Genomic DNA, 23,624 nt, shown 5'->3' on the forward strand with positions numbered 1-23,624 from the left:
TGGTCGTAATTAATGTTTATTATTTGATTTTTTTTGTCTTTTCTGGTAGCCCTAAGGATTATTAATTTAGCAATATAATCATTTGGCCATGCCTCGCGGGCCATGGCCATGCCTCAGCGGCCCGTGGGACTTGATATGAGACTATCACAACCGAACGTGGGATTAATTTATCCACTTAATTATGACAAAACATGCCTTTAATGCCGACTGCTTATTGGCGGGATGAAATGATAGAGGAGTGAAATGATAGAGTGGTGAAATTATAGAGGGGTGAATAAATCGGGGTTAAATGAGTAGGGGTGAAAAGAAGTAGAACCTGTTCAACCTGCTTGGCTTTTACTGAATCAACGGTCGTTCACAGATTTCTGGACACAAAAGTTTTTATCAGGAGTTTGTTTTCTGATTATAGTGTACTCACCCAACCCGTGCGTCCATCGAGAACTATTGTATGCTGGAGCCTTCTGTGCCTTTACACATGAACGGGTTGTCTTATTTGTTGTTTTTTATGCCCCAGATTTGACTGTTACGAGAATAATGGTCGTTGAAAATTCGGGTTGCTGATTTTCTTTTTGTCCTCCTTTTGGTACATTTTGTGTACACAATTGTGTTTACGCTTATAAAAGTCGAAAATTTCTGCTATCTGCCCCAGATTATGCTTAGGGTTGTATTTCAGGGCACTTTATTTCTCATTGAATACTGTTTATCATATGGTTTTTTGTTATTTTTTTGGTAGTAGTTAGTTAGGATAGAGAGTCTCGTCATATCAATTTACATTTCCGTGAGTTCTTCCTTGTTTACAAATGTCAGATATGTATATCTGAACTGAATAGTTTTAGGATGAAGAGATAGTTTAGGGTTAGGGTATATCTATGGGTTAACTATTTAGTTCAAAGTTCTATTTTTAACGCGTACATATAACTGTGTAATATGAAGTGATGTTATTCTTTTTGGGTGTTATTTTTTTTTGGGTTGAATTTGTTTTTTTTTGCTTTGAATCGGGAGGAGATTAGACACAGTGCAAGTATTAGTTCTCTATTGATTGCCCAAATCTCTTAGCAGTTTAATGGTTTTCTCATCTAAGCTTCGTTCTAAGCTTCTATGCATTAGGAAATTTGACTACACTAAAAGGTTAAAGCTGCTGGTCTGTTGTTATGCCTCTAAATCAAATTAGACACCATCCATTTGAGTTTTAGTTATACTTGGCTTATACATTTAGGATATCAACGTGGTTGTCTGTTCAGCTCTCTTCAGGCGACATTTTTTTACTTGACACTGAAAAGTTTTTCCTTGCTGGTTTTCGAGCGTGAAACATTCGTGAAAAAGTTTGCGTGACGATTGAAAAAATTGCAGCGTGAATAAACTATATAACTTTTATTTTGGATAAAATTTGCTTGCCTCGAATATTACCAGTTACAATTACTGTATTCAATTGATGGGGAGAGTAGAAAACGGTACTAAGTAGATATATGATTTTTTGGATATAGTTTTAGTTGATAAACAGCTCGAAGTGAGTGGTGGTAACTGTAGTCTGTCCAATAAAGTTGAAATAATCGAACATTTGAAAACCCCCAAAACATGCGATGGAGCAATGTATAGTGATTTTTTTTTCAAAACGGTGATTATTTCATGCTCGTTGGACATGCTATATATAGCGTCCCATAAAGTTGAAATAAGCGAACGTTTCAAAAACTACTGGACAGATTTCAAAAGTCAACGCTCACATTTAAAACATGTAGAAAAAATTGATGAATGGAAGCTTCATGGAAAAAACGTTGACATTCAGATGGCCAATTTGATGCTCAGTTGCATGTTTTTGACGTTTTCGAACGTTGGCTTATTTCAACTTTTGGGACAGACTATATATATTGTAAGTCCCATAAAGTTGCAACGTAAGCGAACGTTCGAAAAACTCTCGACATGCAAATGGACAACGAATAGCTTGATCTCTAAATGTTTTGAGTTTGAACTTTGACCTTTAAAACGTTCGATAACGTTGCAATTTTATGGGACAGACTATATAAGCTTATATAGTCTGTCCCATAAAGTTGAAATAAGCGAACAGTCGAAAAACACCAAAAGCGCGCAATTGAGCATCAACGTGCTCATTTGAATGTCAACGTTTTCTCCATTAACTTTTCATTCATCAATTTTTTCTACATGTTTTAAATTTGAACTTTGAACTTTAACCTGTGGCTTTTGAAACGTTAGCTTAATTCAACTTTATGGGACACGCTATATTTTGAGCAGTCGATCTGTTCTGTATCGGGGATTTCAAGATATAGTCAGTCCCATAAAGTTGCAACGCTATCGAACGTTTCAAAGGTCGAAGGTCAATTTTAAATCATGTAGATATCTCTCCAAAAGATGCTCATTTGCATGCCTCGAGTTTTTCAAACGTTCGCTTGCGTTGCAACTTTATGGGACTTACTATAAAGCTGACCTTTAACAAAAATGGTTACGCTGATAAAGGTTTTATGTCGAATTGATGGCGTATGATGTTGCTGTGCTCAAAATTGAATGCGGTTCTCTTTCGTCTTGAAGTTGTTATGCTAACGTTAAGCTCTGCTGTTATTTTTGCTAGCTTTTTAAAAGATACTGTTTTCAAGTTGAAAAACAATCGCAGCGTCCAAATTTCCCATCTGTTGACCGAGTTACCCCCCCCCCCCCCCCCCCCGAAATCTTACAAGCGTGTGAAATTGGGGAAATTCAATTGTAATATTGGTGAAAAACAAATTATCGCGTTGAACTTGGTCTAGTTTTTAAACGCTTAGTATTCAAATCTATTCATGGTTTTTATAAGCCACTATCTAGTAAACTAATAGCACAAATGTGTTGAAGTGATAAACTGAATTTGTAACTTACCATTATTTCGCTTTGCTCTATTTGACTAACTCCAATTCATTCATTATTTGTTCACTCGTATTTATCTGAGCGTAAATTTCATCACATGCCGTTTGTTAAAAAATCCATCTATAGAAATTCCTAATGTTATTTGATTACTCGAGGACAACAAACCAAAACTACTTTGATATTTATATTTTTTAAATTACTTTTTGCGTCGATTATGAATTTCAGATCTTGTCTAGCCTGGCGTTTTGTCTTTAATCCCTTTATTACAAATATTTGAGAATTTCCTATTCAAAAATTTTTTTAAAGTTGCCATTCGACTTGTCGAAACGTTCTTATAATTGTCTTCAAAATAGTCTTATTGGTCGCATTGGTTATTAGTTTGTTGTATTTGATTGCATTCCTTTAGCTCTGAAACCAATTATTTATCGAGATTCGAAAATCTATATATCGATTTTGTCATCATTTTGTTGCTCTGGTCTGCATATGTTTAAGTTGTCCACAATAGTTTTCCAATTGTTTGCCCTCAACTGCGTTGAAAACTGCGTTTTGTTTTTCAAAACTTTTTTCCAATATGTTACAAAAATTTATCGTTCTAAGGAAAAATGAAATTCAGATTCAATTAAACTGATAAACACATTATTCGAGCTAAACGAATTCGACATCATTAAATGCATGTATGCTATTTTTGTGCAATTATTTAAGTGGTTTTTGCTTCCTAATACGTTCTACCGAGAAAGAACATACGAATAATCAATTCATTTTTATCGAATTGTTGAGATTGTTTTAGAACAAAGTAAAATTTGCACTAAAATTTGAGGAAAATTGATAATGAGTGAGCTCTTTTACCATATGATGGACAAAATGTCTGAGCTATCATGAACAGACGTATTACAGCTGATGCCAAGATAATAAAGAGTAAATAGCTGGCATTTTTTTCCAGTTTTTAAATACTTTGGAACAAGATTGCCAAAAAAACCAAATATACTATATGTATTTTATGAATTTGACCTAGGTCTGTAATTTCATTTCAACTTCTTGTTTTTTCCTGAACATCACTAATTTTTGGTGCGTGGTACTCTAACTTTGCTCTGCTTTTCAGGGAAAGTTGGTTAGCGCTATCGATACTAGATTGCAGATCAGTTTTTTCATAATATAATCTCAGCGTTTTTGAATGTTTTTCACCTTTTCAATACTTGAAGCAGACATTTTCCTTATGTGGACTTTTAAACTCGTTTCCGCTTCATCGTCTTGGTTTTTTTCTACTTGTTCGGTATGGCTGGCTACTTTGAGTTGGAAATAATTTTTTGATACAAAATGAAAGGTCATTTATGTCCCTGTGAGAACCTTTCAAGTTGTCCCGATGCGTTTTACAAAGTTTCTTTGACCTAGTAGTAGTAGTATTAGTAGTAGTAGTATAAGACTTCAATTACTTTCTGAGGGTATAAACAAGGATGATGATACAAATGATATAACAAAGATAAAAATGATATAAATTATGTAACAGCTAGAAAAAACATTAATTGAACAGAAAATCATGCTATACAAAAACTACATCTACACCTAAGGTACCACGTGCAAGATAATTCAAAATCATATTTATCATTTCTCATGCCCTTTAGTAGATTTTGAGTTGCGGTTTTGGATTTGCAAGTATCCCTGAAAAAACTGATGCTGACATTAAGAAAATCCGCGGCGTCATTTATAATATTTTCAACTCTGAAGAAAAACGATTTTTCTGTACATCTTTTCTTCGCTCGTGTGAGCGCCAGACGTTCACGATCAAGAGTTCGTAGGTTTAAGACCTTTGAGTCCAACTTGAAAAATTTGTCAAAAGATATGCAATTCTCGCTGTTTAAGATTGCCGTAAAAACACGTATGTCACGCTCGATGAGTTGATAGCATATTGGCAGAGAGTTGGATAATTTTAGCAGGGAGGAGTAGTCATTGTAACCAAAGCACCAACGCAGGCCTTGAATATTGAGCTGTTCTAATTTCCGTAGATCAGAAATTTCAGGAAACCAAGCAGGGTATCCATATAGTAGAACCGACAAAACGTATGCCTTGAATAAATTGAATTTAATTCCAGACGGGAGATTGAACGGAACACTGCGCTTCAAGTAATTAAACGATCGACGAGCTTTTACCATTTTTATTTGAATATGAAGACTCCATTTCAACGTTTTGGATACCTCAATTCCCAGATCCGTAATATTATCAAGCGAAGGAATCGACATCAAGAAGTATATTATCCAATGCACTTCTACTAATATGTAAATAACTGCTTTTAGCTGAATTAAGAGACAAATAGTTACAATAAGCCCATAACCGCAACGAGCATAGATCATTTTGAGCACTATTCAAGCCGAGGTCGCCATTGCAGAGCAATTTCGTGTCGTCAGCGTAGCAGAAAACTTTTGATACTTCGGTCACGTCAATCATATCATCAATGAAAATTAAAAAGAAAAGCGGTCCCAATACGCTTCCGTGAAGAACACCACTAGTAACTGGGAGGCTCTCTGATAAAACACCATCTAGTTTAACACAGTGACGTCTAGATTATAAATAAGAATTAATAAGTTTCACAAAATCTTCGTGAAAACCAAAATGAATAATCTTTGAAAGCAGCGTGGAGTGGTCCACAGAATCAAAAGCTTTGCTGAAATCTAAATAAACAAAAACTTGTTCAACGTTTCAGTCAAAATTCAGATATACCTCATGCAGAAATGTGAGCAATTGCGTAACTGTAGAATGTTTTGCACGAAATCCATGTTGTCTAGGATTCAGCCGATCTTTAATCTTTGGATAAATGAACAGAAATAGAATTTTCTCTAGAACTAAAGATAACCTCGGGAGTATTGAAATAGGCCGATAATTTTCAACGTCCGCTCGAGGTCCTTTTTTGTGAACAGGGGTTACATAGGCACATTTCCAATTCTCGGGCCAAAATTGTGAATGAATAATATATGTGAAAACCAAGATGGACGAATGGTACTAATGTATGTGCCGCTTTACTTAAAATAGTCGGCGGTATACCATCAAAAGCAGGAGTCGAGCTACTAGGGACCCTTGAAAGATAATTTTGAATTTCGTCAAGGCTGAAGTGAACATCAGATAACTTGATCTCATTGCCGCACACAAAGTCAGTTAATCGTATTTCAGTTTTCGGTTGAAAAACTGATTGAAAAAATTTGTTGAAACAGATTTGCTTTCACTGAGCCTTCAAAAGACACCTCGTTTTTGTAGAACATTTGTTTAGGGAAGAAACTTCTACCATTTAAACTTTTCAACATAGCAAACGCTTCATTTGTATTAAACTTCTGTACACTGTTCAACAAGACCTGCTTGTCCATGTCAATAAGAGTCATTAGCTCCTTTTCGAGTCATTCAACTGTATCGTTCTGATGTTTTCGAGCTGTATGTAGTTTATTTAAACAATGCATTGTCTGCGACGAATAATAGAATGGAGCTTCGAAGCGCTTTTTCCGTTTTCTGTTGAGACTTTGATTGAGAGCACAAAATACTTTACGATAGAACATTGATAGAAAATCAGGATTCAAGTTGTGGCATTCCTGAGCGAAAGATTGTGAGAGTGTTAGATGCGAAGAAACGTAGGCCTCGTTAAAAGAGCTGATCGTATAAGCGTGACCACTTGCATATTGGTAATCTAGGTCAACATTTATTAAAAGAATGGGATAATGATCTGAGCACAATCGCTCTACAATATTGTAGTCCCAATTGTCGGGATGGGAGCAAAAGATTAGATCCAAAATACTTCCAAGCTTATGAGTAGGCAATTCAATAATTTGTGTAAGCAATAAATCGTTGCATAAAAATTCTAACAATTTTTTCTCGTCAGAATGAGGCGACGAGATTGACTCCCAACGTACTTTGGGAAAGTTAAAATCACCAAGTAGAATCCACTGGACAGCTTTGCGTTGATCACAGCTTAGGCTTGCCTCCACATCGGCAAAAATACTTCGCAATTTGTCTTCTTTAACACCAGGTTTGACATAAAACAGCGATCCTCGAGGAGGTAAATATGCAAGTATAATGCAGAGAGTAAGAATCTTGTTACTTAAGACAAGAAAACAAAATTGCTCACACTTTGAATAATAAATTAAGCTAATAGTACCCCAGAAAGCGTTACTCATTGCTACTAGGAGTCCACCATGATGACCGGCCGTTCGATCTGATCGCAGAACGACTGTATAAGGGTGACCTGCGAAAACTCGATTATCACTGACCGAATCATCAAGCTATGTTTCTGTCAGACAGACAACAGAGGGTGAAACTAAGCTTAAGAGCTGGCAAAAGTTTAGTCTTCTCTCAATCGATAGAATGCTCTGAACGTTAAGAAGAAGGATCGAAGTTTGAGAGGATCATTTTGTAGTCAATTCTGTTGTACACGACAACGACGAATTTTGTATAAGTTCGCAGGATTTTAACTTTGCAGTTGACGTTTCTGCAATCGCAAATTGTACTGCTGCACTCTCTCAGCTTTAGTTAAGTCTGGTGACACATATACACAATCGAAATTCTCACAGTCCCTCAATGCTACTGACTTACGCAGAAACTGATTTTTTTAATTATTTCTTTAAACTTGAGAAGCAATAACTGATTTCCTGTATCACGTTGTGGTGTTCCAATCCATTTACATTGAACATCAGATGACACAAGAGATACATCAATTTGATTTGCAATTTTTTCAACAATGTAGCCAGCACAATTCTCAGATGGCTTTGTCCCTTTTACGATTAAATTTAATCTTTTTGCATCTTTACGTGATTGCTCTTGCTGAATTTCAGCAAACAATGTTGCTCGAGTCTGCTGCTCATTTTTCTAGGAATTCGTAACCGCTTCAGAGTACCATTTTGAATGTTTCGACTGATTAGAAGCACAACAAAAGCCGCAAGTGAAAGGTTGAGAGCAGTCAAAATTAGCGGGCACCAAAACTTTTGTATGTACAGGACAGTTCGTAGTCGTGCATGCTATTAATTTTTCAACTAGATCATCGCTGGTTGAACCGATATTGTTACGTGTTCGCGGAGGCATTAAGATTTAATAAATAGCCTTTGGAAACAACATTGGCACCGGCGGCTTAAGTAGATAAAAAGACTGGTAGTGTCTATGGAACCAATACTGGCACCGACGACGCAGAAAAGATACAGCAACAAAAAGTGCCCGTCAAGCTAGGAACGACGGGTCTTTGGAATATAATCCTGTGGAAAGAATGCTGGCACCAGCGGATATGTTTTGTTCAAGTCCCGAGCGCAATTCGATCTATTTAATAAGTTTATCACAACAATTTTTGCTGCCGTTGTGTTGTTCACACTGCTTTTAAAAAGTTTTATTTAGAAGCGGAAGTCAGTTGCAAGTGGACGTGCGCAGTAGGTGGCTTCATTAAGTGAAATGAGAGTTGAATTTGCCATCCATTATACTTAACGCATCTTAGAAAAAAATAGTGACATACTTCTAAAGCTACAGTAATCTACTCAAAGTTTTTAGTGTTTTAAATGAAATACTTGAAAATATTAGGTTAAAATTAAAGAAGAAGAGGAACCGATTGGGGGAGGAGTATGTTGAGAGTTTTCTAACTGCAAAAGCTAAGCTAACTTGATTTCTTAGCTGCCACTCAAAAAACTAAAAATAATTGTAAACCTAGGAATAGATAGTTAAATATGTAATATATGCTACTAAATGAAAAAGTTTCAGTTGACTGAAGAAAGCCTAAAGTTTTTCACATGCTGAATATGAAATGTTTGCAATGAAAATTGAGAGCCGGCTTATCTAATAAAATTACTAGACCTTGTTAAACTCAAAGTGGTTTCTCTGAATTTTTTTTTTGCATCCTCGCGTTAAACTAGAAATCACTGATTATTATTAATAAAAGTTAGGTTTTTGCGTTTTACTATATGTATAGCGCAATTCATTAACAATTAGTTTTCGATTTTGCTTCAATATTGAGAATTGTCTGAGAAGCAGCATTACCCTTAACTGCTGTATTTCGGATATTTAAAGCTTTAAGCATGTTTTATTAATAGCCGCGAAGCGATAGCTGCTATTATTGGGGACATCGTGTTTTTTTTAATTCGCCGTCTCCATCGATGATTCTTGCGGCCATTGAATTTTTCAATTTCATTTTTTCTACTGCTTTGCAGTTGAAATTTGGGTGCGTGACGTCAATTGTTTTGCTTTTAGGTCAATTGCGTAACTTACTTCACTCAAAAAATTGACTTCTGAACTCACTTAATGAACTTTAAATTTTGTGAACACTTACTAGTTAAAGATCAGTAGTGTGCATCTAAGTAGTTCAAAACGTTTATGCCCTATCTCTTGAGTATTAGTCTTGAGTTTTTAATTTCGAATATCAATTTTGATAGAGCTATTTTTGACCATATATGTCGTAAAATTGACAGTCCGAATCTAACCGAAAAAGTCTAGTGGTCTATTAAAGGACTGGTGGTCGATCTGTATTTTATTTTATTAGTTGTTAATGGCCGGCTCAGCTTCACAGTCGGCTCCTAATTTTTTACAATTCAAAGAATTTTACTTGTATTGGGGCGCTGTCTTTTTTTTAAGATCTGTTCACACATTTTCATGATTTTTGAAGTCAAATTGGAGTAGTGATTTTGGTCACACCGAAACAGGAAGTAGAGCGAAAAAGCGAGTGGTTTTGCGGGGTGATTATTTTCTGTTCTAATTTTAAAGTAGATTGAGAAAACGGTGTTTGAACAAAAATTCGCTTTCTCGCTAGTGGTTTTTTGTTCACATGCGTCAATTTCACTTTGATTTTTTTGGTTTTTTGTATCGGATTTTTTTCTAAATGGTTTTCCCAATTCATTCAGAGTTCATTTTAAGCCTAAGTTTTTGTTTGAACTTAATGCCCATTTCTCGCTAGTTTTTTGTTCACCTGCGGCATTTTGACATTGATTGTTTTTTTAATTTATCTGACTTTTTATAAATGGTTTTCCCAATTCACTCTAGTCCGTTCTAGGTCAAGTTTTCTATTTATTCACTGACAATTGTTTGAATTGTACGTTAGGACTTGTCCTGCTATGTTTTTTTTACTTCGTCGAATGAAAATGTTTCGCTTTATCTTAGTTCGCAGCTTATTCAACATTTTGCGTAAAATCGTTTTTACTTCTCTAGGCTAGTTTCACTCTTTTCTCATTCTGCTCAAAGTGCTCTTAGACAACAGTTGCTCAGCGAAGCAATTCAAAATGAACAGAGTAGGTATTAAAAATCGAAATCTGAAATAGAAACAGGATAAAGCCCACAGTTTTAGATTCCCGTTATTCGAACTTTGTTCTTGTAACTCTTAGTTACCATCTCTAATGCTTATTGATATTCATACTAGCTTCTGTATCGTCTCACCATGAACAGGAGTATGTTAAACTACAAGGTGACATAAAAATAGTTCGCACTTTAAAATTGATTTCCTACAAATTTTTTTTTTCACTATTTTTTCTCTTTCAATCCCAGTCGTGGTTATGTGAGTCAATGGCGGCTATTTTCCGGCAATCTTCCGAGTTTCTGCGGCCGTTTTTTATTTCTTGAGCTCATGTTTTTAGTAAAATCTTTTCAAACTTGTTGCTGTTTGTTGTTCTTCCAGATTCTGCCTGGCTCGTATATATTAGGTAAGCAAGTTCGTTTTTTTTACAGTTTTTTTTTTTACAGCTTTACGTTTTTAAGAAGTTTACGTAAGGGCAGTCTGAAAAGAAGATGTGAATACCCTCGTTGACTGTTCCCTCCACCGCAATGCTTATATTACTCATAATCCCATTTTATGCCTATTTGTGAAACAAATTCTTTATTTCTTTCTTACGAAGAATCTTGAAACCTGAAATCACATTTGGTGTTTGTGGCGTGTTACAGTAAAAGTAATTATAACCAACTTCGAATGTATTGTGATCATATAACTCTAAACGAATACTCTAAAATCAAGGAACCTCGGCTCTAGTTCATAATGCTTGACACTCATTTAATGTCGAAAGTGACAAACTGGAATGAAATTACGCAATCAAATGCACTTTGTTTCAACTAAATGCTCATTTCTCGCTAGTTTTTTTGTTCACTTGCGGCATTTTGACATTGATTGTTTTTTATCTGACTTTTTTATAAATGGTTTTCCCAATTCACTCTAGTCCGTTCTAGGTCAAGTTTTCTGTTTATTCACTGACAATTCTTTGAATTGTACGTTAGGACTTGTCCTGCTATGTTTTTTTACTTCGTCGAATGAAAATGTTTCGCTTTATCTTAGTTCGCAGCTTATTCAACATTTTGCGTAAAATCGTTTTTACTTCTCTAGGCTAGTTTCACTCTTTTCTCATTCTGCTCAAAGTGCTCTTAGACAACAGTTGCTCAGCGAAGCAATTCAAAATGAACAGAGTAGGTATTAAAAATCGAAATCTGAAATAGAAACAGGATAAAGCCCACAGTTTTAGATTCCCGTTATTCGAACTTTGTTCTTGTAACTCTTAGTTACCATCTCTAATGCTTATTGATATTCATACTAGCTTCTGTATCGTCTCACCATGAACAGGAGTATGTTAAACTACAAGGTGACATAAAAATAGTTCGCTTCTTGGTCTAGTTTTTCTGTTTAGTCAATGAAAATTCTTTGAATTGTACGTCAGGACTTGTCCTGCTATGTTTTTTTTTACTTCGTCAAACTTTTTTTCGCTTTACCATTTTGCCGCTTTTTCGACATTTTGCGTAAAATCGTTTTTACTTCTCTAGGCTAGTTTCACTCTTTTCTCATTCTGCTCAAAGTGCTCTTAGACAACAGTTGCTCAGCGAAGCAATTCAAAATGAACAGAGTAGGTATTAAAAAACGAAATCAGAAATAGAAACGGGATAAACCCATAAAGCCCGATTTTAGATGCCCGTTACTCGAACTTTGTTCTTAGTTACCACCCCTAATGCTTATTGGTATTGATACAAACCGCTGTGTTGTCTCACTACGAAGCATGAGTATGTTTAGCTCCAAAATGACATCAAAACAGTTCGCACTTTAAAATTTTTTGTACGAAAATAATTTTTTCACTAGTTTCTCTTTCAATCCTAGTCTTGGTTATGGGAATCAACGGCGACTAATTTCCGGCAATTGCTGGGTTTGTTTTCAATTCATTGGAAGGTCACAGTAGTCTATCGCGGCTGTTTTCCGGCAATCTGGCGGCTATTTTTTTTAATTCTTTATTGGTGACTAAAAGAAAAAAATGTTATTCTTGTATTTTTAGTTTGACGTGATTTTTTGGAAATGTTTGTGGAGAACTCGTCACGTTTACTGTTTTGCTTAAATCTGAGATATAAATTACTCTAAAAATGTTGCCTCTGCTTTAAGAGGAGCCCCAAATTTGTGATTTTGTTTTGTCACAATTTTTTAATGATTTTTAAAGGCTCTGCAAAAATTAAAGCAGTACACTTAATGCGCATTAAATTTTTTTCTTATTAAGAAAAAAGTTATATGCCGCTCTGAAAGACAACCGTTACAGGGTCAGAAAGATATTAGCAGTTTCGCCATTTCGCGGGCAAAAGTTTTTATACTCAAAAGTGGTAACTTTGCTATCACAGATGGCCCTGGTTTTGAACCAATTGTTTGTGTTTGTGTGCTTCTACATGTAAACAGTGCGAAGGAAATTGTTCTGCTGGTAGCTTTCTTTATTTTTGTACGCCAAAGTTTTACAACGTGATCTGTTTTGTTACACTTTTGCTTTCCCAGGAATTATTATCTGTTCTTGGTTTTTTGTCAAAAGTTTGTTTGCATGAATTTATGGTTTTTTCTATTCTCACCTGAGCTAGCTTGCTCACTCAGACTCGCGCGAGACATCTTGTTTTCATTTAGTTTTGCTTCATCCTAATTGCAGAACAGGAAGCAGCATAAAATGTATATGATCTTAAAAAGTTCCTTAAGTATAGGAACACCCAAAAGTTCCTTATTTTTAAATTGTAGTTAGATGGAAAGGGGATAATTTCGTTCCTTGTAAATGACAGATATTTGAGTAGCAACGAAAAACCAATCTTTTTTTATGGGTTGTATTTTATATTTATTTTTTATCAAAGATTTAAAAAATTTGAGAAACTTAAAATTCTTGTAAGGTTTTTCTAAAACTGAACTATTTTTTTTTGCGAGGAATAACGCGCAACCATCTATTCAACAACCAAAACTGAAATGATAGTTCGTTATTTTTTCTTAAATTTTAATGTCTGTTTTTCATTCTGATAGCGTTATTTGTGAATCAGTCTTTTTGGCAATTATAAATTTTGGAATTTTTTGTCTCTTTGGTCTCGAAGTGCTGTTTGTATGAACTGGAAAATACATTTCGAAGTCATTTAAGGATAGCTTACTTTCTAATTATGCTTCCATTTAAGGTATTCTGTCTAGTTAAGCTAGCGCAAATATGTTCACACCAGACACCCCTGTTTCAAAGTTTCAACCTATTTTGTCATTCCCGCTGTCTTCGATTCTTTCAACTGAGACATTTGCGTAGGTGTTCATGTTTCTCCAGTTATCCTATAAAATAGGGAAATGAAAGCGACTAATCAACAGTAATATTTCCCAGGTGGTCAAATGAAACTTTTTACTGTCCGAGAGTCGACCTTTCAAACAATCGTTTAATTGGATTGATTTACAATCTGTCCAATAAACGGTAAATCAATCCTTGAGAAAGTAAATGAAGGGCTTGTTAGCTTAAAGGTGTTTCGACGCAGTTGAATTAAGGTTTGACCTTTGCGTAGGTGTAACCTAGGATAATTGGTCAAGCTGAAGTACATGTGTCAAATATAGTTATCTATAAAGGATCCTATTATAAAGGTTGATATTTATTATTTTGCTCTTATTTACATTCGTGTGAAAGTTATTGTCAAGATTTGAGTAATTATTGAAAATTATTAAGAAAAAGGGAAAATCAAAAAGTGGATTATGACAATTGACGAGGTCACTGGTGCAAAAGGTGATTCCTCAGAAAAGGATTCTCATGATGGTTAGTGGTTACTCTGATGCGTTCTAGTGCTTATATTACTTTATTGTTCCAACTCCTTATTGGGGAAGGAATTATATGCTCAATTGGTTTTTTTTCAGCCGGTCGATATATTTTGCGTAGAGACATGCGAGTAGTATGATTAGAAAGCCCTTTGAGCATGGAATTTTTCTTTGGAATTTTTTCGAATATTGTCTTTTTCGAGGAGTTATCCAGGTTGAAAATTTTGTAACATTCGTCTCATGATCGCAATTTTCTTTTTTCCGCCATTTTAAATTTTGGCTAACAGCATAGTGTCATTTCTATCCATACAAAACTGCGCCAAATCAGAAACTCTTGAGTAATTATTGTAGAAGTCTATTTTATTAATTGCTCTCAAACGAAATTTGTAGCAATTATATTAGACCTGTTGGTCTTTTTTATGCGATTTTTCGCCTGACCGATTTTTTGTCTGACCCATTTGACTTTTCGTCCTTAAAAACGGGATAAACAGGTAGCGCCCAGCGAGCATTAATTTTCATTAGAGGCCCTTAGCCACGTTTAGTAGTCGTTCGAGTGCTTAGTGTGGTGAAGCTACTGGGAAAGCCGTAGTTTATGGTTAAAAGGTCATTTTTAGGCGTCTTTGAGCCCAAAATGTTGCAATTTTTCGTGTTTTGTCATTTTTTGAATTTTTTCTGGACCAGTCTAAAATTAAGGCTGGTAAAACTGATAAAGGTCTTTTGCAAGACATAAGTACTTTTTATGAACATATTAAGAGCTATATGTTTTGGTACTTCAAAAACACGCAAATTTTTTGAAATTTTTTGTCAATTTTTGAGTTTTTTCTGCCCAAGGTGTCAAGGAACCTCATCTAGGGTTTGATTATATGTTACTGCATAGTTTCTAGTGGTAAGGGATTGGTTCTCAACATTTTTAACATAACGAATTTTAGCATTTTTTAAACAAAACTTTCAAGTTTTTTCTTATTTATTGTCATTATTCAGATTTTACCAGTCCCGTGGGCTGAAAACCTCCTTAATGGCTTAATAATAAGTTACTGAAAAATTTTTATTGGCCACGGGATAGTTTTCAACTTCTTAAATATCACAAACCGTGGACAGGTATTGACGGAGCCAACCGCTCCGTTATGTTTGACTTCTTTCTCAATAAGAGTAATATTTTTGTAGCTCGAAAAGCGATGACGAGTCGATTAGTTGTTTGTCCCGACTATTCTTGCAAAAACTGCGGCTAATTCTTCCGATTATGCAACCTTGTTTACTAAAAACTTTCCAATAATTTCCTTTTAAATGAAAACTGATCCTTATGACAATTGAGATTCAAATTAAATTGCTGCACAATCGTTCAAGACAAGAGTTTTTATCTTTCTAGCAGAATTTTGAAATTATCCCAGCGCATACTGTTTTTATCTGAATTTTTGCACAAAAGTTATTTTGTGAGTCTCCTAAATCTGTCATACACAGCTAAAGACAGCTAGCTATGAGGCTCATTTCAATGTACTTTAAAGTTTTGCGTTGTTTTAAAGGTATCAAAATGTTTCCCTTTTGTTTGAGAAACAGAAAAATCAACGAAACTTTCGATTGAACTATACTGGTTTTTACAGACTAAATACAGACCATGAAACTTTGTAGAAATAATCTCTCGAATAATATTTTCAGTAAAAACTTTAATGTGAGCTACCATAGATCAAATTTTTAGTTAAAACAAGCGGCTGGATTTTTAAACAATTTTAGAATTTTTGTCATTGTCGCCATGGCAGCTTTTTTAGAAATTACTTTTGCTTCTCCGGTAGGTTGAGGTATTAGATAAAATAATGTTGAAGTTCTAACTTTTTGCAAAATACCTCTATTTTGGAAAAGCGGACATTTAAATTTAAGAAATTATCTTGACTCCATTGCTACTACTAACGAACTCTTCAGCGAACTTTAGCTTGTTTTAGATCTTGCTTTATTCAGAAACAATTAAATGCAAAGTGAAATTTCAAAAGAGAATAAAAGATAGATCATTTTTGCCTATCAATTATTTAGCGCCTGCCATCGTTGACGAATCGCGGGAGTTCGAAAAGTATCTTTTATTGAGTGTTTGTAACGAGGTGAATGCTGAATGAAAACGAATTTTCTAAAAACGTCGCAATTCCTATGTCAAATGTAGCAATTCCTTTTTGGCTTTTAGATAATTTTGTACGCTTATGTTCTAGCATCTTTCAAACAGCGCAAAGGTAATACATTCACTATGTTTTTCGTTTCTCAGTCATTAATCTTCTTATTTTTGGCCCCGAGTGGAATTTTTTTGCATTAAATTTACGGATCTACAATTAAGATAGTCAATTAGTGCGCTGAAGTTGAGATCCTACGGGAACTTTTATGCTTACGTAAATAACTCCGAGACCCCGAACGTTTTACTACACTTTTGCATTGTTCAACAGTTTTTTGTTATTTTGCTTTTTTGCTCTCTATTCCTTTTACTTTTTCGGTGTCAGCATAGAGAAATAAAGATTAAACACAATGTCTTAAAAGTTGTTTGGTTGTCAATTTTTTTTCCTTTTTTGATGAAAGCTGTTTTTGTCTGATCTCATTTAAGTGAAAAGACACTAAGACTTTTACGTTAAATTTTCTAAAAAATTCCGAAATCTTGCATTGAATGACGTGGCGTAAGTTTTTAATCAAAAGTTGCCTTGTTTTTAATCAATGTTTTAATTTGTTTTAATCGAAAGGTCAAAGTGCTTTCTAGAGATTTTAAAATTTTGTAGTTGTTTTTCGGAATGCTCTCCTGAAAAGAACGTTAAATGAAAAAAAAACAAACAAACGTCAAGTTTTTTAACTTGCCTAAGGTTTTTTGTGTTGGACGTTTGTGGATGAGAGGGGTTTGAACCATTGTGCAAACGCATATTAACAAGACTCCATTTATGTTAGTATATTTTGATTTGCCCATATAAGATAAGTGTTGGAATCTGAGATAGAGGTTTTTGTTTCGCGCAATTTTTTATGGTGCTGTGTATGCAATTAAGGTTATTTTCATGCTCCAAGATTCAATTTATTTAACTTACTGTTGTCAGAGGAGAATTCTGAATTAATAATAATAAAAGCGCAAAATTTCTGCCAATCAATTTTTTCTCGTAAAGAGATTCGTGATCGCTATCAGGTACTGTTTTTTGAGAATCTAAGCCGAGTATTCAGCAATAGAACAAAATTTTTGCCATTAATTGGAACGCATCTACAAATAAGATAGTTTTAAAGTTTGCACTGAAGGGGATAACCCCGATACTTAGTAGATCATAATGATTGTAACGTTGTTCAGAATTCCTGACAATTTGGGTGTATGTAAAAAGAGTTTTTATACTAATTCGTTTACATATTTAAGGCTTTCAAATTTATCTGATTAACAGCTGTCCAATTACACATGACTGCATAAGATGACTGCACAAAAAAGTATTTCAATATTTTCTGCGCTCAGTCAGATTTTCTGCCATTCACTATGTTCTGTGGTTGACAATTTTTAATTGCTCTTGAACGAAGTCCATAACAATTATTGTAAACGTGTTGGTTTTTTATGCAAATTTTTCGCGTGGCATTTTGCGCTTTTCTTCTAGAACATTTTTTGACTTCTCAAGTGACTTTTTCACGCTTTCCTTCTTCATTTTTGATTGATCTCTATTGCTCTCATTCTTGTTGCTATTATAAAGTTGGTTGCAGCATAGCAATAGAAAGGGCCAAATAGCACAGTCGGTAGTGCACATGGTTGCAAAGCGGGAGGTCAATGGTTCGAAGAGCAATTCTTCCGACATTAGTCGGTTTATGTTTTTATCTGAAAAATGATTTTAGCCTAATTGAAAAGTTGAGAAAATAGAGTCTTTATTTTTATTGCCCAAGTAATAAGTCGCATTAGCAAAGGCTTTGATATTCTTGAGAGTGATTTAGCGCAAAATGGTGGATAAGTTAAAAATGAAAAGTTGTTTTGTTTATATCTCCTATACTAATGAGTTCACCTGTATTATTATGTGCTCAAGGACTGTATTTTAAAATACATTTGCAATTAACAGAAGAGTCGGTCCACGACCGTTAGTTTTATTTTGATTTTTTTTAAAAATGACCTGTGAGCGATTTGGCTGAAACGGTGAGAATAGAGGGCGGCAATTTCGGGTGCTCTTATAGCCGTCTTCTTGTTTTTTATTCGACTGCCCCAGATTTGACCTCAAAAGTTGCAAGCTCATATTTGGCAATGTTGATGCCCTAGAAGCTTAAACTTCTTAGCAAAACTTTGAAAGAAGCTGCTCTTAGTCTTTTGCAGAGTGTAATTTGGATTAGGAGCAGCAACTAATAAGGAGGCTTTTTTTAAAATAGAATTAACTAAAAATTTGGGACTATTGCTGCAACGCTTCTTCAGCTGTTGTGTTGTGCAAATATAATAATCGAGTTTTTTTTTACGAATGAAGTGTTTTGGAAATGATAATTTAGTGTTGAACACAGTTATTCTTCTCCTCATAGCTTCAGAAATGAACTATATCAGAAAATTTTTGATGATAAAAATGCACAACGCATTGGTAGTAAATACTCTGCTCAACTTCACTGCGCGGCCCTGAAAAGGCTTTATGCAAATGATAGGCCTCTCAATTTAATCATTGAGTTTTAATACTAAGGTTGGACCAACTAAAAACAAAAAAAAATCAAATCAAAATTGGGTCTTTCCGATTATAGCCCCCCCCTAGCTTAGTGGTCAGATAACCTATAGCCCCCCCCCCCCAATCATGGTAAATATACCATAGTGAAGGGCTATAATGGGAAAGACCCTCAAAATTACTGCTCCGAGTAACTAATATTTAATTTCTTCAATGAGTGTTTTCAGTGTTTTCTGCAGATATCAATCCTTACTGTGATCTGTTGTTTCAAATAGGCTCTGTAATCGAGACATGTTTTAATTGAACTCATAGACAAAACTTTAAACTTTCGGGTCTTTCCCATTAGAGCCCCCCATGAAAATATAGCCCACAATTATGGTATATTTACCATGATGGGGGGCAATGGGTTATCTGACCGCTAAGCTGGGGGGGGGGGGGCTGTAATGGGAAAGACCGAAACTTTCTCCCAGGGCATATCTGGTATAAATACTTCAATATGTGTGGGCTGCTAATGTGTTTCTAATTGACCTTCAGAGTTCAGAAAACAAAAGCTTCGCAGCAGCCGTGGAGCCCTAAACTGGGCTACAATATTGACAAAAAGGCAGCAAAAGTCAGAAGTAATTGAAATACAAACTTATCTTAGCTTTGTGCCATTGTTGAATCGAACAGAATCAAGTCGCCAAAAGGTTCTTACAGTTCTTGTTGACCTTCATCTGGATTTCTGAAGCTCTAACTTTCTGAATTGCATGATCGGATTTGTGCTTATCTTGTTGATATCGATAATGTTTTGATACCTCTCTGGGTTTTTCGCTGCATAAATTGGGTTTATTGTACAATATTATTATGAAATACGCATGCGGGGAAATGGAAAGTTGTCAGATTGTCGATACGACAGAAAGTGTCAAGGGTGAGATTTCTGGATCCGTCAGGGTTCGACCTCGACAGCGCTGTTTTTGACATCCAGTTGCAATTTATGTAGTAGGTTGCGATGTGTGAAAACAGCCGATGCGTGGGGCGTGATGATTGATTCTACGCCCACTAATATGGAAGCCCCCCCCCCCCCCCCCAACTTGAGTGTTAAATTAGATCGCGGAGTGTTCAAATTTGAAACTCAGAGAACTGCTATGCTCTATTATTTTTATCTGTCTAGCAATCGCGCCCGTCTTCCATAGTTTAAAAAATTGATATTTATTTATCGTACGAACTCATGCAGGTCTCTTTGATGTTGAGTTAGTTAATTGTTGGTTCGTAACAATTTTGAAGTTTTTAGGGGGGGGGGGGGTTGTTGGGTTGTATCAAATCGAGTTAGTTTATCAGTTAAATGAAGATTGAAGCCTTCTTTCCGGGTGTAGTAATTGGTGCAATGGTTAAAGGTAGTGATGATCAGTGGGAGATGGTGGTGGCACCTGTGCAATTGGGAATATCCTTCAGTGGGGCTGGCTTCCTCGGAATTTACCACTTTGGAGTCATAAATGCTCTCTACAAGCACGGGCACAGGTACTGTACTATACTTGCTATAACGTACAATATTATTATTAATTGCTCTCGAACGAAGTTGGCTAACAATTATTTTGGTCGGGCATTAAGGTCTCTTAGAGCCTTTCAGCTCCCTAGTCTCTAAGTATGCGATTCGCAGAAACTGTTTTGAGGGCTTATGCTTATGCTGTGAAGGGCGGCTCTTAGAGGTTGAAGAACTCCCTTCTCTCTGTTGCCCCCCCCCCCCCCCAGCTGTTGCTCCTTCACTTCATCCCCCACCCCTGCACATCGTTCAGGCCGTAAGGGCCCGTGTAGCCAAAGACACCTACCGTTGCCCCCCATAACCCCCTCTTCCGGTGCACCCCCCCCCCCCCCCACGTTACGCTCACCTCACGCCCCTTCAATTAAGCCAAAGTTAGCCTCACTATACCATGGCTAGCTACTTACGAAGCCAGCCGCAGTTCAAATTTAAAATATGCATATCAACACTTCGTTGTTCAATTGCATGTCGGTAGTTTTTCGAACGTTCGCTTGCGTTGCAAATTTATGGGACTAACTATAAGTTACTCTCTCATTCACGATTTTAAGGAGTTGAACTCGATTGGCTGCTACATACTACTGAAACTGAAAAGAAGTGCGGCGAAATGTATTCGTTTTTTTCTTAATTCTTAATAGTAGTCTAAGATAACCTCTAATGACGTCATTTGAAGTCCTTTCATTATGATTGCTAGCCACTGAATTGTTCCTTCTGTCAAATAGTTTTCAATGACTTGAACCGATTTTCGTGTACAGTTCACCATTTTTTTAAAAAAAAAAAGTCGGCTTTATCACAATGTATCAAACAGTTTAAATGTCAACAAAAATTCACTATGCGTCGAATGTTGTGATAACAGCCTGACGAGGAAGATCACGAGGTTTGCGGGAGCATCTGCTGGTTCCCTGGCTGCATGTTTGATGGCAGTGGCACCTGAGAAACTGGAGGAGGCCAAGTCATTCCTGATGGAGACTGGCGAACATATCAACACTCTCAAGCACGGACCACTCAACAGGTATATATGTAATCATATAGGTTCGTGGAACTGTTTGTTTTTCCTGGGAACAAAATTATGGTTTTCATTACCATATGTCAACAACTATATGTGAACAAAGGCTTTTGGAAAATGATTTCGAGATTTTCTGACAATTTGGTAGCTATGTTTTACCGTCAATTATGAAAAAAAAATTGTTCTGCAGGGACTACGATATCATGTTGGACTTGGAGTCCTATCTTCGGAAGTCTCTACCCCAAGATGCATTCATGAGGGCACAGGGTAGACTGTTTGTGTCAATCACCAATGCCGTCTCAATCTCAAAAAGGTCCAACTTCGTGTCATCAACATACAAGTCTAACGAAGAGTTAATCAAAGTAAGAGCTACAGAAACGCTAAGTAATTTTTAGTTGAGCTAATTTTCTTTTTCCTAGTCTATTTTTGGCCTTAATAAACTTGATACGGTCTGACTAAGGGCAGTATTAAACAACAAAGTCTTAGCATTGTTTTATGTAAGACTTATACGGTGCCATACTACGGCCTTACCAAGTTTTCCAAGGTCGGGCAACTAGGGAAAATTTGAGGACGATTTGATCTGCTATGACAATCTATCCTGTGAGAACAACCCATAAGCGGTCAGTACTTAGTTCATTATCGGACAGAATCTTATTGATCATCGGAAGCATCCGAACAATTATTACCCGTGTCGCCACTTCTTAATAATCATACTAAGATCATATGATACCATACAAATCATAGACTATATCTTAGTATGATCTTAATAGGATTTCCATTTTTTCATATATGACTCTCTATGATTTTTAAGAAATCATAAATGATCTTTGTATTAAAACCCAGAAACCATAAGCAATGGCGTTCGCTGAAACATCGAACAAGCATATATGATTTTTCTATGAGTATTAAGAAATAATATATGGTCTTAGTATGATTTTTAAGAAATCATATATGATCTTAGTATGATTTTTAAGAAATATGATGAATCTGTCCAGGTTTTTTCGTGATACCTCTTACTATCTGGGGTTGAAAATTTTTTCCGGACAATTGAAATTTCTCTACCAGCTTTTAAGAGGTTTTCTATCTACTTACAGCTCTGATAACATTATGAGAGGTGACATTTTTGCATTATATTATATATGACTGTTTTATTTGAGTTTATTAGGTCCAATTGGGTCAACTTACATGCCAGACAATAAAAAAAGTCTATGCCGACCTTTACCGGCTGGCCAGCAGAGCCTAAATGTTGCTTTTCTTAAAAATGAATAGTAAGAATATGAATTGCTTTGTTGCTGATTCCTATTAGTTTGACTCTGTCTTTCTCTGGCCAAAACTTCAATGTAGGCAGTATTTGGAGGTCAGCCACACGTTAACATCATGTATATACTGCAATGGTAACATTTTTGATGGTCTTATTATGGTTGTCAAGATTTCATAAAACCATATATGACTTAGTATGATTACTAAGATGCTTTAGTAAATGTAGGTGTTTTTTGGTCTTTTGTTTAATTTCTAGATGATCTTATGGTACGAAGTGTTGCTGTGCCAGTTTTTTTAGGTCGAGTTTATTTTTCTTATGATCTTAGTATGAATGTCAAGAATTCATACAAGTCATATATGACTTTGTACGATTACTAAGAATCATATATGACTTTGTATGATTGTTAAGAAACAATTATGATGAGCAACACGGGAGCTTTGGTCAAAGTTTGATCATCAGTTGACGGACAGACTCTGCTCCGTTCAATTTTAAGTGCACGATAGTCCCCTTGTGCTCTATTTTTTTTCAGATGAAGAGCGAGAACAGCTTATTATATCTGTTGTGAATAAAACTAAGCCAGCTGTAAAAGTACGATAATGTGAGATTTGATTTCCCAGTTATCCAGCTGAATATTATTGGAAATTATCGAACTAAGTTAATTTAAAAACTTCAAATGTTTCATTTATAACATGTACCCCCATTATCGTAATTATATCATAAAGAGTATATTTTTGTGTATAAAGGGGTAAATCGGAACTTTGCTAAAATCAATTTGACGTGTTTTAGTGCCTTTTGGCTTCGTGCTACATCCCAATGTATGCTAAATCAGAAGCTCCATCTCTTGATGGTCCCACTGGGCGAGGGGAGGGGGGAGATGACTCCAAGAGGAGCCGAATGATTGACGGGGGCTTCTCGGACAACTTGCCGATGTTTCAGGACATACCAACAATATCAGTTTCCCCCTTCAGCGGCAAAATGGATATTTGCCCGAAAGAGGATTCCAATTCCCCACGACTATCTATCACCGTGAACAAATTACCCCTTCACCTTAGTGCATATAATATCAGAAGAGGCGTTCACGCTTTGTTTCCGCCCCGAAAAGAGGTGCTAATGAATTATTACAATATGGGCTTTAAAGATGGTGTGAGTTACTTGAAAAGGACAAATGAATATCGTGAGAGCTAAATTGTTGTTGTTTTGTTGCGTAGAAATTTAATTTCTCTAATTGGTTTTTTTTCAAAAGGCTTTTCAGAATACCACGTCCCCGTTACTGTTAGGTGTTCGAGAGTGTTCAATAATATGATGAATAATATTGAAGTTTAATTATAGCTGCGAAGCTGTAAGCTGAGCGGAGCTATATTGCGGTGCTCTTGGTTTTTTTGTTTCGTCGTCTGACGCTCTTT

At 35.7% G+C, this 23,624-nt stretch overlaps 1 protein-coding gene across 4 annotated transcripts; it reads left to right on the top strand.

The window, feature by feature from the left end:
* Positions 1–2,425: 2,425 nt before the first annotated feature.
* Positions 2,426–23,450, top strand: LOC142344408 (patatin-like phospholipase domain-containing protein 4). 4 transcript variants are annotated; one of them, XM_075396024.1, is made up of 7 exons: positions 2,426–2,554; positions 2,839–3,365; positions 13,588–13,832; positions 19,815–19,938; positions 20,811–20,966; positions 21,151–21,322; positions 23,008–23,450. In XM_075396024.1, exons 3-7 carry the CDS (start codon positions 13,772–13,774, stop codon positions 23,404–23,406), a joined length of 912 nt encoding a protein of 303 aa, XP_075252139.1. In that variant the 5' UTR covers positions 2,426–2,554; positions 2,839–3,365; positions 13,588–13,771; the 3' UTR covers positions 23,407–23,450. The 4 variants fall into 4 exon arrangements, with proteins under 4 accessions (XP_075252139.1, XP_075252138.1, XP_075252140.1 ...); XM_075396023.1 differs by lacking the exon at positions 2,426–2,554 and having other exon boundaries at positions 2,708–3,365; XM_075396025.1 differs by lacking the exon at positions 2,426–2,554 and having other exon boundaries at positions 2,801–3,365; positions 13,571–13,832.
* Positions 23,451–23,624: the final 174 nt, after the last annotated feature.

The sequence above is a fragment of the Convolutriloba macropyga genome, chromosome 8, assembly GCF_964194025.1.
Source record: "Convolutriloba macropyga chromosome 8, txConMacr16.3, whole genome shotgun sequence".
Lineage (NCBI taxonomy): Eukaryota > Metazoa > Xenacoelomorpha > Acoela > Convolutidae > Convolutriloba > Convolutriloba macropyga.

What these genes read in the sequence shown, in the direction of transcription:
- LOC142344408 (XM_075396024.1), top strand. Translation starts at nt 13,772, where the DNA reads ATGACAATTGACGAGGTCACTGGTGCAAAAGGTGATTCCTCAGAAAAG. An exon ending in AGAAAAGGATTCTCATGATG is followed by an intron (nt 13,833 to 19,814) that starts GTTAGTGGTTAC and finishes CAATGGTTAAAG; the next exon opens with GTAGTGATGATCAGTGGGAG. An exon ending in CTAACGAAGAGTTAATCAAA is followed by an intron (nt 21,323 to 23,007) that starts GTAAGAGCTACA and finishes GACGTGTTTTAG; the next exon opens with TGCCTTTTGGCTTCGTGCTA.